This window comes from Oncorhynchus tshawytscha, linkage group LG20 (assembly GCF_018296145.1).
Source record: "Oncorhynchus tshawytscha isolate Ot180627B linkage group LG20, Otsh_v2.0, whole genome shotgun sequence".
Taxonomy (NCBI): Eukaryota; Metazoa; Chordata; class Actinopteri; order Salmoniformes; family Salmonidae; genus Oncorhynchus; species Oncorhynchus tshawytscha.
In genome coordinates, this window is record NC_056448.1 from 23,452,617 (window position 1) to 23,466,642 (window position 14,026).

The 14,026-nt window shown below is 40.9% G+C and overlaps 1 protein-coding gene across 1 annotated transcript; it reads right to left on the minus strand.

The window, feature by feature from the left end:
* Positions 1-190: 190 nt before the first annotated feature.
* Positions 191-4,375, minus strand: si:ch211-222n4.2 (uncharacterized protein LOC101885505 homolog). The gene is made up of 7 exons (XM_024382253.2): positions 3,761-4,375; positions 2,940-2,987; positions 2,615-2,744; positions 2,313-2,529; positions 807-907; positions 648-698; positions 191-560 (listed from the first exon to the last, which is right to left on the minus strand). Exons 1-7 carry the CDS (start codon positions 4,044-4,046, stop codon positions 425-427), a joined length of 969 nt encoding a protein of 322 aa, XP_024238021.1. The 5' UTR covers positions 4,047-4,375; the 3' UTR covers positions 191-424.
* Positions 4,376-14,026: the final 9,651 nt, after the last annotated feature.

Consider the following 14,026-nt stretch of genomic DNA (forward strand, 5'->3'; position numbering starts at 1 on the left):
CTGGATTGAATCCCCGAGCTGACAAGGTAAAAATCAGTCGTTCTGCCCGAGCAAGGCAGTAAACCCACTGTTCCCCGGGCGCCGAAGACGTGGATGTCAATTAAGGTAGCTCCTCTGATTCAGAGGGGTTGGGTTGAATGCAGAAGACACATTTCGGTTGAATACATTCAGTTGGACAACTGACTACGTATCCCCTTTTCCCTTCACTATTTTCTACAATGTAGATGTATTTCTACAATGTAGAAAACAGTAAAAATAAAGAAACCCTGGAATTAGGTGTGTCCAAACTTTTGACAGGTACTGTTAACATTCATTCAGTGGTAATTGAAGTCCTTCAATGGCCATAATAGGAGCTGGTCCTGATCTTATTTAAAGAGGCTTTGGTTCTGCGGTGCTGGCTGGCCTGCTGTACTGTTTGTCCCTATCAATGCACTGTTCTCCTCAGCCTGCTCCTCTGTACAGCCTGGGTCCTTTTCTGCCTCTCTGCGATGCTGGAGCTCAGGTGCTGTTTGAGGGCTGGGAGGATCACCCTCTCTGTCACCCCTGCCTGGTTCCCAGACCTGGAAAGGGTACAGGGACATGGATGATAGCTGTTCCACTACCAAGGTTAATGTTTCTGTATAAGAGATTAGGAAAGATTCACTTACATTCTCTTGGGAAGTGGTTGAAGTGCTAGTTGGGGAAACTTCTCTGCCTTGCTGAGGGGGAAATCAAATGTATTGTACAATTTACCTGTATTTTTTATATATTTTTTTATATAAATGACTTATTCAGGTGGACAAGATGCCTACTAAACTGCTGTTTACCTGGTGCTGTCAGCAAGGTAGGCCTTTGTCATGATGTAGTTCTCAGGAGTGATTTTCTTGCTGAACACAATGTCTCGGAGGACAGCCTTCACACGTATAATCTATATGAAACAAACCATCAGGGAGAGCGATACTTCACTGAAAAAACACTCAGTTCTCCATGTAAACTTTACATTGAGTTATGGAGAACATGGTCAGAAAACAACTAGCTATTGGGCAAATGACAAATCATGCATGCCTTTGTAAATGTAAGACATATTAATGTAGTTTATGGTTTTACAATGTGACAATCTATTTTAATTGTCTGCTGCACAAAATTACCGGTTTTAGTAGAATCATTCTAAACCAGTGGTTGCCAACCGGTCGATCGCGATCTTCAAGGCATTCCTAGTCGATCACCAAATATTTCTGTAGAAAAGTCAACGAACAATAAAGGCTTGCGCTCCTTTAAAAAAAAATGTGTTGAGCTGTTGCTGGCAGGTGCACTTGATTCAAAAGTCCTGCGCATCGGGTAAGCAAAGTGTTCCCATGAGACAAACTCCGCCTACCTGGCGGACCGGCAAATCTGTGACTAAATCGAGTGCACCTACTGCGCTGCCCAGTCGGATAGCTCAAATCACTGTGGTTACAGAGCTTCCATGACCCTGGCCAAAGCCAAGTTTAATAGGCTACTAGCCTACGTAAGATTTAATAACTTTTAAAACCATGACCACAGAGAGACTGTCAACGAATACAGCCAAGAGCTGCTGTTTTTATGAGTGATTTTAAGTCTATATTCAACACTATTATAAAACACGATTCTTCAGGCTGCAACTGCAATGAATGAGTAGCCAAGTATCGATAGCCCTGCGTTTTATTATTATTAGCAGCTCGATGTGTCAAATTTAATATTAAGGGATATTTAACTTTCTCTGGTCATAGGAACAACATGAATTTGTGCATGAGGCAGATGCGGTGCGACTTGAGTTTCGCCATCAGGTGGAAGATGGTGTCCCCTCTCTCTGGTCAGTCTTACCGGAGGAAAGGAAGGAGAGAGCAGGGACCGTGAGAGGCAGTTGGGAAAAATAGTTTTGAACGGTCATCGTCCTGATTTGACCTGGTTGACCATCAGATGCAGGTACCATCAGCCCAGTAAAATAAAAAACCTAATTATTTCATATTCATGCTCCACAGTGCCTCACAAGTGCTAAACCAATGATATATTTTATTATCAAAGCTTGAGTTTTGAAATATAATATGGTCTGATTAACAATATTGGCAGGCCAATCATATAGCCAATATGCTGTGATAATGTTTTAGGCCTACTGCCCAAACCGAATTCCTACAAAACTGTGAGGTTAATGTAAAAAAAGCTCAATCTGAGCAGTAGATCGCCACTTGCTTTTTGACTGTGAAAGTGATCTTGACTCAGAAAAGATTGATTACCACTGTTCTAAACCATAGTTATGTTGGCCAATGCTAAGGGACTGTGCAATAGCATCGATGTGTCAGAGGAAGACATCTGACCTCCTGAGACTGCAGGCTGTTGGCGTTGTAGAGCTGCCGTATGATAACCTCACATTCCTGAAGGGTGGGGGGTCGGGGGGGATGGGCTGGGCTGCTGTGGATCCGGAGGGGTTGTAGAGAGGTGATGAGGCCTCCCCTCAACTCTGACTCGTGTTCAAGCTTTGCCACTCCAGTGGTCTCAGTGTAGGCGTGAGCCACACAACCGTCCCCCGCTATACTGCTTCCGTGGGGGTCAAACAAGTGTTTTTAGACGAGACACTTTTGGAGAAGATGAACTAGGGGGTAGAGGTATGGATGCTTACCTGAGCCATGGGTCTTGAGATGGGCGTGTGTCTTGTAAAGGTTGCTCCAGGTAGATCACTCTCTCTGTCTGGGCCTCACTGCCCTGTGTCGGTGGCCTTGTGCTCCGGTGGCTTGATCCTAAAGAAATACCTTCCCCAATAGGTAGGCATATGCGCCACATAAGCTTACACAATCATTGTTCATTGATTTCTATTATGGGAAACTTAAAGAGATGTTGTGAAAAGTAATATCTAACGAACACAGATCTGAAAGTCCAAGAGCCAATGCTTTCTTGGTCCCAATAGACCTAGCCCACTTGTTCCAGCAAAGATGATTGAAGCCTACCTTTTCTGCAAGACTTTGAAGGCTCCATGATCAGCTTATACTGCAGCTCTGTAACATCAAAGTCAAAGAGAGGTCATGTAGAAGACATGACACAGAACAGAAGTAGACATGACAGGTGGCAGCAACAACAGACCTCAACTGCCGTGCTGTTTATAAGCTCTTCTAACAAGGTCCTTTGAGCAACCTTGGCACTATGTGTCTCGCTGCTCTGACAGAGTGAAGACAGAGGACCCATGTGATTCTTTTTAACTGGATTGAAATATCTCTTTGTGGGGGGATAGGATGCGGAGGCGATATAGAGAAGCTTGTCTGTTCTGTAAAATGATACTGCATTCCACCGCCTCCCACGGTGAGATACTCACCATCCTTTCATTTTCCTCATTCAATAACTGTATCACTATGCAACCACTAGCGCTAGGCTATAGTGTGTCACCTCTGTCAGCAGTGCCTCATCCTCAGATCCCTGTGTGATTATCATGCTAAAAAACGTGCAAACAAACATGTATTACAGATACAGATTTCCACTAAAGAACTTTATCATATACAAATTATTGCTGGCTAGTGGCTACCCATAAAATGTAGGCCTATTAGGCTGTATGGAAAGAAAGGCAGTAGTCTAGCTTAAATTGTGGCATTGGTATAGTTAAGGGGAAAGGCCATACATTGTATATGCTATTTTAACTTAGTAACATGATGTATAATGTTACTGTGCAAAGATGAAAATGATGGTGCTCAAACCATGACAAACAAATCTGCTGCCTATGATGACGCTTTTGGAAATCAAAAACATCAGCAAAGACACGAGGACAGGTTTGACTAACCTTTATTTTCCCGTCTGAGGTCATCTATTTCACCGTGTAGCTTCTGAAGAGTGTCCTTGTGCTGTAGTTGCAGGAACTGAATATTCCTCTGAAGCGATGCAACGCGAGTATCCATGTCCCGGTGAGATGAGACCTCTCCCCCTCTGTCCCCTCGGGGTGAATCGGACAGCGGTTCAAGGTGGTTAAACGGGAAAGGACGTGGTTGTGGAAAGCAAGGCTTGTCAAGACATCCAACGCGGGACCAGTGGGGTAGATTTCGCACAGGCGGAAGACTGTTGCCTGACATAGCTAAACTATACGGTTAGCTAGCAACACGACAGTTTTTTTTTTAACTGGCTGGCTAACTTCGCTACATAGTAGCTAGCTAGACTAACAAATAACAGGTCATTCTATCCGCATGCATAATCGTGCAGCCATTACCCCTTATCGTAAACGTTCCCGGTTAAATGGATTGTTCACCTCCACAATATGCAAAGTTTAGAAACAATTTAACGAGACAGCTAGGAAAAATAAAAATACACCGATTACCCACAGCCACTACCGACAACGATTTATTTCCCTTTTCACTCTCCTTAGTGGACATGCACTACTACCATACAACGTTGCCATGACAACCATAATGTGTTGCTCCGGTGGCGGGAAATATAAACGTATCTGAACGTTCTACCATTCGAACGCAGCATTGTGTCACTGTAAATGTCTGTCTCGTCTTTGCAAGAACACATAGACAAGCATACAGAAACGATAAAGGCAAATAATTTCATTTTCAATTCAATTTTCATTACTTTATTTCTTAGAAATTAAGTGCGGGTCTGGACCGGTTCCGACTGACATTTTGGTGTACAAAGCACCCGGTGAATACCATATGGTTCTATGTGACGCAGAGCTTCCAAACCCAGAGGAGCAACATCGCGAGACTGGGGGTGCTGAAGATGGCGGCGAGTGCAGACGAGATTTCAGCTTGCTCCGAGTAACCTTACATTTAAGTACGTTTGAGAGGGATAAAAGTTAACAGAACTTGGCTTATAGTAAACACAATAGAGAACAACGCTTAGTTGACCGCTAATTTGATCTGAAACTTTGAGAAATGTAAGAAAAAAATGTGCGAAAGAGCAAAGAGAAGGCAGTTTCTAGCTGAGCACTCATACATTGGAGAAAAACCGCCATCTGATACCTCGGGAGAAGAAATGGAGGATTCTGGACATTCGGTTGATTCTGAAAATCCAGTCAATAGTCCTGCACCCAAAAAGAGAAAGAAAGAATTGTCTTTGCGCGAACTACAGGTTAACATAGTCGATGTTGTCTCTGCAAAGATAAACGAAAGAGCCAATGGTCTGGAGAAAATGATATGCGAAAACATAAAAAATAGTTGACCTCGAGACCTCTCTGAGTCATGCATACAAGAGTATCGAAGAGCTTAAACTTGCAAAAACGGCTACTTCTGAGAAATGCACTGCACAGGAGAAGACCATCACAGACATGCAAGAGCCCTTATCGGAAGCAGAGCGATACCAGAGAAGGTGGGGGCTACGGCTTTACGGTGTCCCCGAGGACCAGGATGAGAATGTGAAGTGCTTAGTAAGAGACATCTGTAACCGTGTGGCACAGGACTTCTCCGATGGATATATGGATATGGCTGTGGATGTCTCTCATCGTATTGGGAAGAAAAAAACCTTCTCTGAAGAATTAGCAACATTTTTACTTGAAGCCTTTAAGGAGACTATAAAGAAGGGAGAACTACCTACCTCTCTGAAGCAAGGGGTTATTACTCTTCTACCTAAACCACACAAGGATCTCTTAAATATTGATAATTGGCATCCAATCACACTCCTAAATAACAACTGCAAAATTATAGCCATAATCTTTGAAAAAAGGTTAAAGTCTTGCTTGAATGATCTGATTGATGAATGTCAATCAGGGTTTATGAAAGGGCGCCATATATCTAATAATCTGAGGCTGCTGTTAGACTTGGTTGAGTATTGTGATCTATTGGATGACTTCCCTGTTATCCTATTTTTGGATTTTCAGAAAGCATTTGATACAGTAAGTCACAATTTTATCTTTGATTGTCTTAAGCATTTGAAATTTGGTCGTTTTTTGCTGTTGATGCTATTAGAACTCTATTTAATGGTGGCAATAGCTGTATCAAACTCTGTCATGGAACATCCTCAAGATTTAAAATTTACAAAGGAATACGACAAGGTTGTCCAACTTCACCTTTTTTTATATTTTTGTTAGTATCTCAAATTTTATGCTCATTAGTTCATAAAAGTCCATTTGAAGGCATTACATTCCAGGCCAGAGAGATCAAGATATCCCAACTGGCGGATGACACCATTTAAAATTAAAATAAAATGTGTCACAAACTAGATTAGCATTGGATATTGTGAAGCAGTTCTCCAAAATCTCAGGTTTGGCATTAAATCTTTCCAAATGTGAGATGTTTGTTTTGAAAGGAGCTGTCAATCCATCAGATTGTAACATCTCTGAAAAAGATACTGTAACCTACCTCGGTGTAAAGATCATTCACAGCCGTAAGATTTTTGGTGATCTTAATTTGAACCCTGTAACTGAATCTGTCACAAAACAAAAAATTCTTCAAGGAAGGGCGCTTTTATCCAAAGCTGAGGGGCTATATCGTGCATCCTATCTTTTTTCATCTATTGACATTCCCAAATCCACTTGCTGTACCTTTAGGCTTTTGTACAACTTCATATGGAAAAACAAGCCACATAAGATAAAAAAAGAGATCACCAACAGGGTTTGTGATGGCGGTCTAAATGTCTTAGACTTCACTCTCTTCAATCAGATATCAAAGGTCAACTGGATTAAAAGGTACATAAAAAATCCTCATAGTTTCTGGAATGTTATACCTTGTTTTGTTTTCAGAAGTTCAGAGTAGAGGTCGGCCGATTTATAATTTTTCAACGACGATACCGATTATTGGAGGACCAAAAAAGCCGCTACCGATTAATCGGCCGATTTAAAAAAACCATTGTATTTATTTATTTATTTGTAATAATGACAATTACAACAATACTGAATGAACACTTATTTTAACTTAATATAATACATCAATAAAACCAATTTAGCCTCAAGTAGATAATGAAACATGTTAAATTTGGTTTAAATAATGCCAAAACAAAGTGTTGGAGAAGAACGTAAAAGTGCAATATGTGCTAACGTTTCAGTTCCTTGCTCAGAACATGAGGACATATGAAAGCTGGTGGTTCATTTTAACATGAGTCTTCAATATTCCCAGGTAAGAAGTTTTAGGTTGTAGTTATTATAGGACTATTTCCCTCTATACCATTTGTATTTCATTAACCTTTGACTATTGGATGTTCTTATAGACACTTTAGTATTGCCAGTGTAACAGTATAGCTTCCGTCCCTCTCCTCGCACCTCCCTGGGCTCGAACCAGCAACACAACACCAACAGCCACCACATCAAAGCAGCGTTACCCATGCAGAGTAAGGGAAACAACCACCCCAGGGCTCAGAGCGAGTGAAGTTTGAAACGCTATTAGCGTGCGCTAACTAGCCAGCCATTTCACTTCGGTCACACCAGCCTCATCTCGGGAGTTGATAGGTTTGAAGTCATAAACAGTGCAATGCTTGATGCACAACGAAGAGGTGCAGGCAAAACACACAAAAGTGCTGTTTGAATGAATATTTACACGCCTGCTTCTGCCTACCACCGCTCAGTCAGATACTTAGATACTTGTATGCACAGTCAGATTATATGCAACACAGGACACGCTAGATAATATCTAGTAATATCATAAACCATGTGTAGTTAACTAGTGATTATGATTGATTGTTTTTTATAAGATAAGTTTAATGCTAGCTAGCAACTTACCTTGGCTTACTGCATTTGCGTAACAGGCAGTCTCCTTGTGGAGTGCAATGAGAGAGAGGCAAGTCGTTATTGCGTTGGGCTAGTTAACTGTAAGGTTGCAAGATTGGATCCCCCGAGTTGACAAGGTGAAAATCTGTCTTTCTGCCCCTGAAGAGGCAGTTAACCCACCGTTCCTAGGCCGTCATTGAAAATAAGAATGTGTTCTTAACTGATTTGCCTAATTAAATAAAGGTGTAAAAAAAAAAACATCAAATCTGCGCCCATAAATACCGATTTCCGGTTGTTATGAAAACTTGAAATCGGCCCTAATTAATCGGCCATTCCGATTAATCGGTCGAACTCTAGTTCAGAGGGCTTAATTTTTTACTACAATGTCCATATATTGTGGGTAAACTTCCTGGTTCTCAAAAAACATTGTCCTTGTCAGCCAATTAGTTAATATTAGTGGGAATCTATTTACACGGAGAGAATTTATGGAAAGATAAAGGTTGAGGTTTCAAGCAAGGAATATGACACAGTTATTAAAGCTATACCTAGTGGGATAAAAACTTTACTTCAGAATAATGCATATTTTGGAACATCTCCGATTTGTAAGCGATATCCATGTGAATGGCATTGGTCTACTAGATACGAAATTCAACTATCGTTTATTAAGGTATATTTTCTACAGGAAGTCTATTCCCTCTGCGATATTTTGTTGGGCTTCAGTGTTTGATGTAAACTGGCGCCATGCTTGGCTCACTCCACACATATTTATGGTGACCAATAAAGTAAAGGAGATCTCCTTTAAGATTATCCATAGATTCTTTCCATGTAATAGCTTGATTGCTAAATATATACCTGATGTTACCAGTGAATGCAGTTTTTGTGAACTAGAAACAATCTATTGAACACTTATTCTGTCATTGTTTATATAGTGAAGTGTTCTGGACTGATGTAAAACTATATCTTGGCCTCAAATTACATACAAACATTGAAATTTCAAAGTTTGACATTTTACTACACTGATTCCACAATTGAACGTGAGTATGTTATAAATCTCTTTATTTTATTAGGAACAATTTTCATACACAAGAAAAATCTCCTGAATTTTTAAATCTGATTTGGAAAACTATTTAGAGTCGTTAAAACGTATACAAAACAAAATGTTTAAAAAAATGTATTCGCTACATGTCTGTATTTGAATTGAAATAATGGGGATCATTTTTATTTTTTTCTCATTTCTTTGTGGAATCCCTCTGGCTGTTATGTTTGGCATGTTACTGTTAATAAAATTAAAAACATTGAAAGACTTCCGGGCACGCTTGCTAAACTTCCGGACACGTTTTTCTCGGAAAGCTGTGAGTACTATTATATGATACAGTATCAGTACTTGTTGCATTTACACAGGGGCGGAAAGTACCAAATTGTTGTACTTGAGTATAGGCAAAGATACCTTAATAGAAAGTGACTCAAGTAAAAATGACAGTCACCCAGTAAAATACTATTAGAGTAAAAGTCTAAAAGTATTTGGTTTTAAATATACTTAAGTATCAAAAGTAAAAGTATAAATATTTTCTAATTCCTTATGTTAGGCAAACCAGATGGCATTATTATTATTTAATTTTTTTAATTTACAGATAGCTAGGGGCACACCCCAACACTCACATAATTTACAAAAAAAAGCATTTGGGTTTAGTGAGACCGCCAGATCAGAGACAGTAGGGATGACCAGGGATGTTCTCTTGATAAGTGCAAAAATGTGATAATTTTCTTGTCCTGCTAAGCATTCAAAATGTAACGAGTACTTTTGGGTGTTGTAGCGAGACTATATAAAGGGGGTACCGGTACAGAGTCAATGTGTGGGGGCACAGGTTAATCCTCTGCCTGCTACCTGTAGCCTACCTGCCTCTGGTTCAATGCATTTCCACCTCTCACTATTAGTCTTGATTGTCCATCTTCTGGACTTAAAATGAGATATTCTAACAGATCAATCTTGCTGGCAAAACGTCATTAAATATTGCTATGTTATTTAGCTATAGTTAGTGTGTATATAATGAGCACCCAGATGCTGTGTAAGCATCATAATAATATCAGACAGACAAGCTGGCTCTGTGAAAAACTTTACGGGCCGCCTTGGCGTTGGTTACTACACTGAACAAAAATATGAATGCAACAATTTCATAGATTTGACTGAGTTACAGTTCATATAAGAAAATCAGTCAATTGAAATGAATTCATTAGGGCCTAATCTATGGATTTCACATGACTGGGAATACAGATATGCATCTGTTGGTCACAGATACCCTTAAAAAAAGTAGGGGGGGACAGTCAGTATCTGGTGTGACCACCATTTGCTTCATGCAGATTGATCTCCTTCGCAAAGAGTTGATCAGGCTGTTGATTGTGACCTGTGAAATGTTGTCCCACTCCTCTTCAATAGCTGTTCAACGATTATGGATATTGGCGGGAACTGGAACACGCTGTCGTACACTTCAATCCAGAGCATCCAAAACATGCTCAATGGGTGACATGTCTGGTGAGTATGCAGGCCATGGTAGAATTGGGACATTTTCAGCTTCTAGGAATTGTGTACAGATCCTTGTGACATTGGGCTGTGCATTATCATGCTGAAACATGAGGTGATGACAGCGGATAAATGTCACGACAATGGGCCTCATGATCTCGTCACGTGCATTCAAATTGCCATTGATAATATTACCATTGTGTTCGTTGTCCGTAGCTTATATCTGCCCATATCGAAACCCCACCGCCACCATGGGGCACTCTGTTCACAACGTTGACATCAGCAAACCATCTGCCATCACGTTGTCTGCCATAGTTGAGACCGGGATTCATCCGTAGAGAGCACACTTCTCCAGAGTACCAGTGGCCATCAAAGGTGAGCATTTGCCCACTAAAGTTGGGTACAACGCCAAACTGCAGTCAAGTCAAGACCCTGGTGAGGACGGCAAGCACGCAGATGAGCTTCCCTGAGACGGTTTTTGACAGTTTGTGCGGAAATTCTTCGGTTGCACAAACCCACAGTTTCATCAGCTGTCTGGGTGGCTGGTCTCAGACGATCCCTCAGGGATGAAGCCAGATGTGGATGTCCTGGGTTGGTATGGTTACACGTGGTCTGCGGTTGTGATGCCGGTTGGACGTACTGCCACGTTCTCTAAAATGACATTAGAGGCGGCTTACACTAGAGAAATTAACATGTTATCTGGCAATTATCTAGAGCATGGCATCATAAATAACTACATTATCATTTTTAGATCAGTCAGTCAATTCACCCATTATACATTACAGTTTTGATCCTCTCAAAGACGCCTAGGGTATTAGTTGAGAAATCTGCCTATTTTCCTCAAAGGTATGCAATGTCACGATTTCAATGCTATACAATATTACAGAGAAAAAGTTAATTATCTCACATTGCTGAAAATATTTGTAATGTTGTACTTGTTCACGTAATTCATGCTAATGTTGGTTTATTGAGCTAGCGTCCAATTGACTCACATTCACTTCTTGAAGGAGTGAACTCCTTGTCCCAGAATTGCCCAGAATGAACCGCACGGCCCATTGACAACGAATGGGTAAGGTTCACAATGACCGTTAATACGATTCCAATGGAGTTTCCCATCTCCTCAAAAGTATCTTTGGCCCAGGGAGACTGCATATGAATGATGACAGTCTAGCGAGTCCAGCCATCGTGGTTTCATCTCGATGTGATATTCTTAGCCGGACTTAGAGCTTTCCACATGAACAAATACTAAGTAATTTCATAGAATTGAAAGAAGACCAGTTTGGACGAAATCACTTAATGCTTAAAGAAAAGGTTCACCCATTTTGAACGTTAAAATGTTTTTGTGCATCTGAGTGATGTTCTATCGATTCCCTGGGTCATTTCATGTTTTCATGTGTATCTGAGTTATTGGCGTTCAAGCATGGAGAAATGCTTGAGGGATCACCATGATAAAGTCTCTCTCACTACACTGGAAGTTAATAGGAATATGACTTTTAGATTGCGAAAATGTCTATCATCAGTGACGATTTTAGCATGTAAATCTTGCTGGGGCAAACAGGAAAAAAAATCTATGCATGCCAGCAAAGCCACTACACAACACTAAACAATACATTCATTGCACTTTCACGGTGACAAACGGTGCCCACAAACTGTTAGGGCCAACATAAAGCTGTCCCAACAGCAGTCCCAACACTACTAGACCTGGCTATCAGCTGAGCCTTGACTGGTAGCAAAACAGTTCATTCAGCCTCATTTGCTGCCTTTAAAAAAAACATAGCTGATATGACTGACTTGCTTTAACAAATGTGGTTTCTACGGTCAATTGAGATGTACAAACTATGGCATAAGGTGACGACGAGCGCATAAGAGGCAATCCGTAATTTCAATTAAGAAATTGAGGAGCGAGCTTGGACGGGCATAGTCAATATAACTGTTTGTTCAGCACTTTTGAAATGTACAGCGACAGAATTCAGAACATGGGTCGTTCTTACAGTATTCTCCCTGTACACCAAGTTAGAACCGTAGGATAAATAAGAGGGGCACATAAGCAGACAATGAAAGCTCTTACAATATTAGATAATTACATTTCTTAATAAAAGGCTATAGGCTACATGTGCTCCACCAAGTCAGAACAGTAGGTTAAATTATGTGGGGAAAAGGGACCAAATTATTAGGGTGAGGCACATGGGCTACTAACTGCTTACTACAGAACATACACTTAGTATTACTTTCTTAGCTACAGTATACATATCTCCCTGGCATATTACATCATTTATGCAGCAGCATAGAATACTTTTTTGAACTCACCTTGTTGTTCTGTTCTCACTTGAACAGGAAGGTGGCGCGGGAACTCTGAAAAAACAAAGTCGAATCACGATGACGTCAGTGATCTTCAGGTCGGGAGCTCTAGACAGAGGCAGAGTTCCCGACCTGCAATTCCGAGTTGGATGACCGTTCAAAACCTATTTTCCCAGTCGGAGCTATTTTCTTTTTCCAGTTCCCAGTTGTCTTGATCTCATTGAAGTCTGAAATGTCCCAGTTCCGAGTTTCCAGTTGTTTTGAGCACGGCAGAAGTCATGCTGGATTGACAGCAAGGCCAATGTCGAATGTTTATCCTTTTAAGCTTGGAAAAGAGACCCATAACCTCAGACTTGGACCACACACCCACTCAACTGAATAGCAGGCTAGTGATTGCTTTCCAATGCTTGAAGTTAGCCACTGATTCCTTCCAAACTAGTCACTGTTGATTTTGCGATTTCCAACTTGTTGTTGGTAATGTTTATGTCCAATGATTCATTATTTCCCTTCATATGACAAGGATTGAAAAGGATTTGCCAGTAGATTGTTGACTTGATTCATGATGATGACTCCTAGCTAAGATTTGGAAAGTATGACGTTGACGCTGTCCAATCAAAGCTACTGTAGATGTAACGTGATTTGACATCATTTTATCTGTGGCCAATGACCTCGAGCCTTCTTGGATGGGCAATCGTAATATAACTGTATGGCAGCACCCAAGGGGCTTGAATTTTTGAGCTCTACCCATAGATTCTGCGTTGACATAGGGTCCCCATGAGTGACAAAACACCAAGCCAGTCACGGAGCAACTAGAGAACATTACTAACCCCTACACTCTGTATTTTTCACTTGCTGCCCCACAACCACAGAAAGCACTGAGTTAGGCTGAAACACCTGCATTTTGGAGCTGCCTTACACAAGAAAGCAAAAAAGAGAACGTTTGTATGGGACTTTAACTGAATGATATACAGTACCAGTCAGAGGTTTTGACACACCTGCTCATTCAAGGGTTCAAACAAAAAAGTGTTAAACAAATCATATTCATATCAAATCAAAATATATTTTATATTTGAGATTCTTCAAAGTAGCCACCCTTTACCTTGATGACAGCTTTGCACACTCTTGGCATTCTCTCAACCAGCTTCATGAGGTAGTCCTGGAATGTATTTCAATTAACAGGTGTGCCTTGTTAAAAGTTAATGGAATTTCTTTCCTTCTTAATGGCCGTGCTGCTCCTCCAGTTTCAACTGTTCTGCCTGCGGCTATGGGTCCTGACCTGTTCACCGGACATGCTACCTGTCCCAGACTTGATGTTTTCAACTCTCTAGAGACAGCAGGAGCAGTAGATATACTCTGAATAGCCAACTGACATTTACTCCTGAGGTGCTGACCTGTTGCACCCTCGACAAAAACTGATTATTATTATTTGACCCTACTGGTCATTTATGAACATTTTAACATCTTGGCCATGTTCTGTTATAATCTCCACCGGGCACAGCCAGAAGAGCCACCCCTCATAGCCTGGTTCCTCTCTAGGTTTCTTCCTAGGTTCTGGCCTTTCTAGGGAGTTTTTCCTAGCCAACGTGCTTCTACACCTGCAT

Coding starts and splice junctions, on each gene's coding strand:
- si:ch211-222n4.2 (XM_024382253.2), bottom strand. CDS start 4,046: ATGTCAGGCAACAGTCTTCCGCCTGTGCGAAATCTACCCCACTGGTCC. Junction 2,745..2,939: donor TTCAAAGTCTTGCAGAAAAG/GTAGGCTTCAAT, acceptor CTATTGGGGAAG/GTATTTCTTTAGGATCAAGC. Junction 699..806: donor TACCTTGCTGACAGCACCAG/GTAAACAGCAGT, acceptor TTTCCCCCTCAG/CAAGGCAGAGAAGTTTCCCC.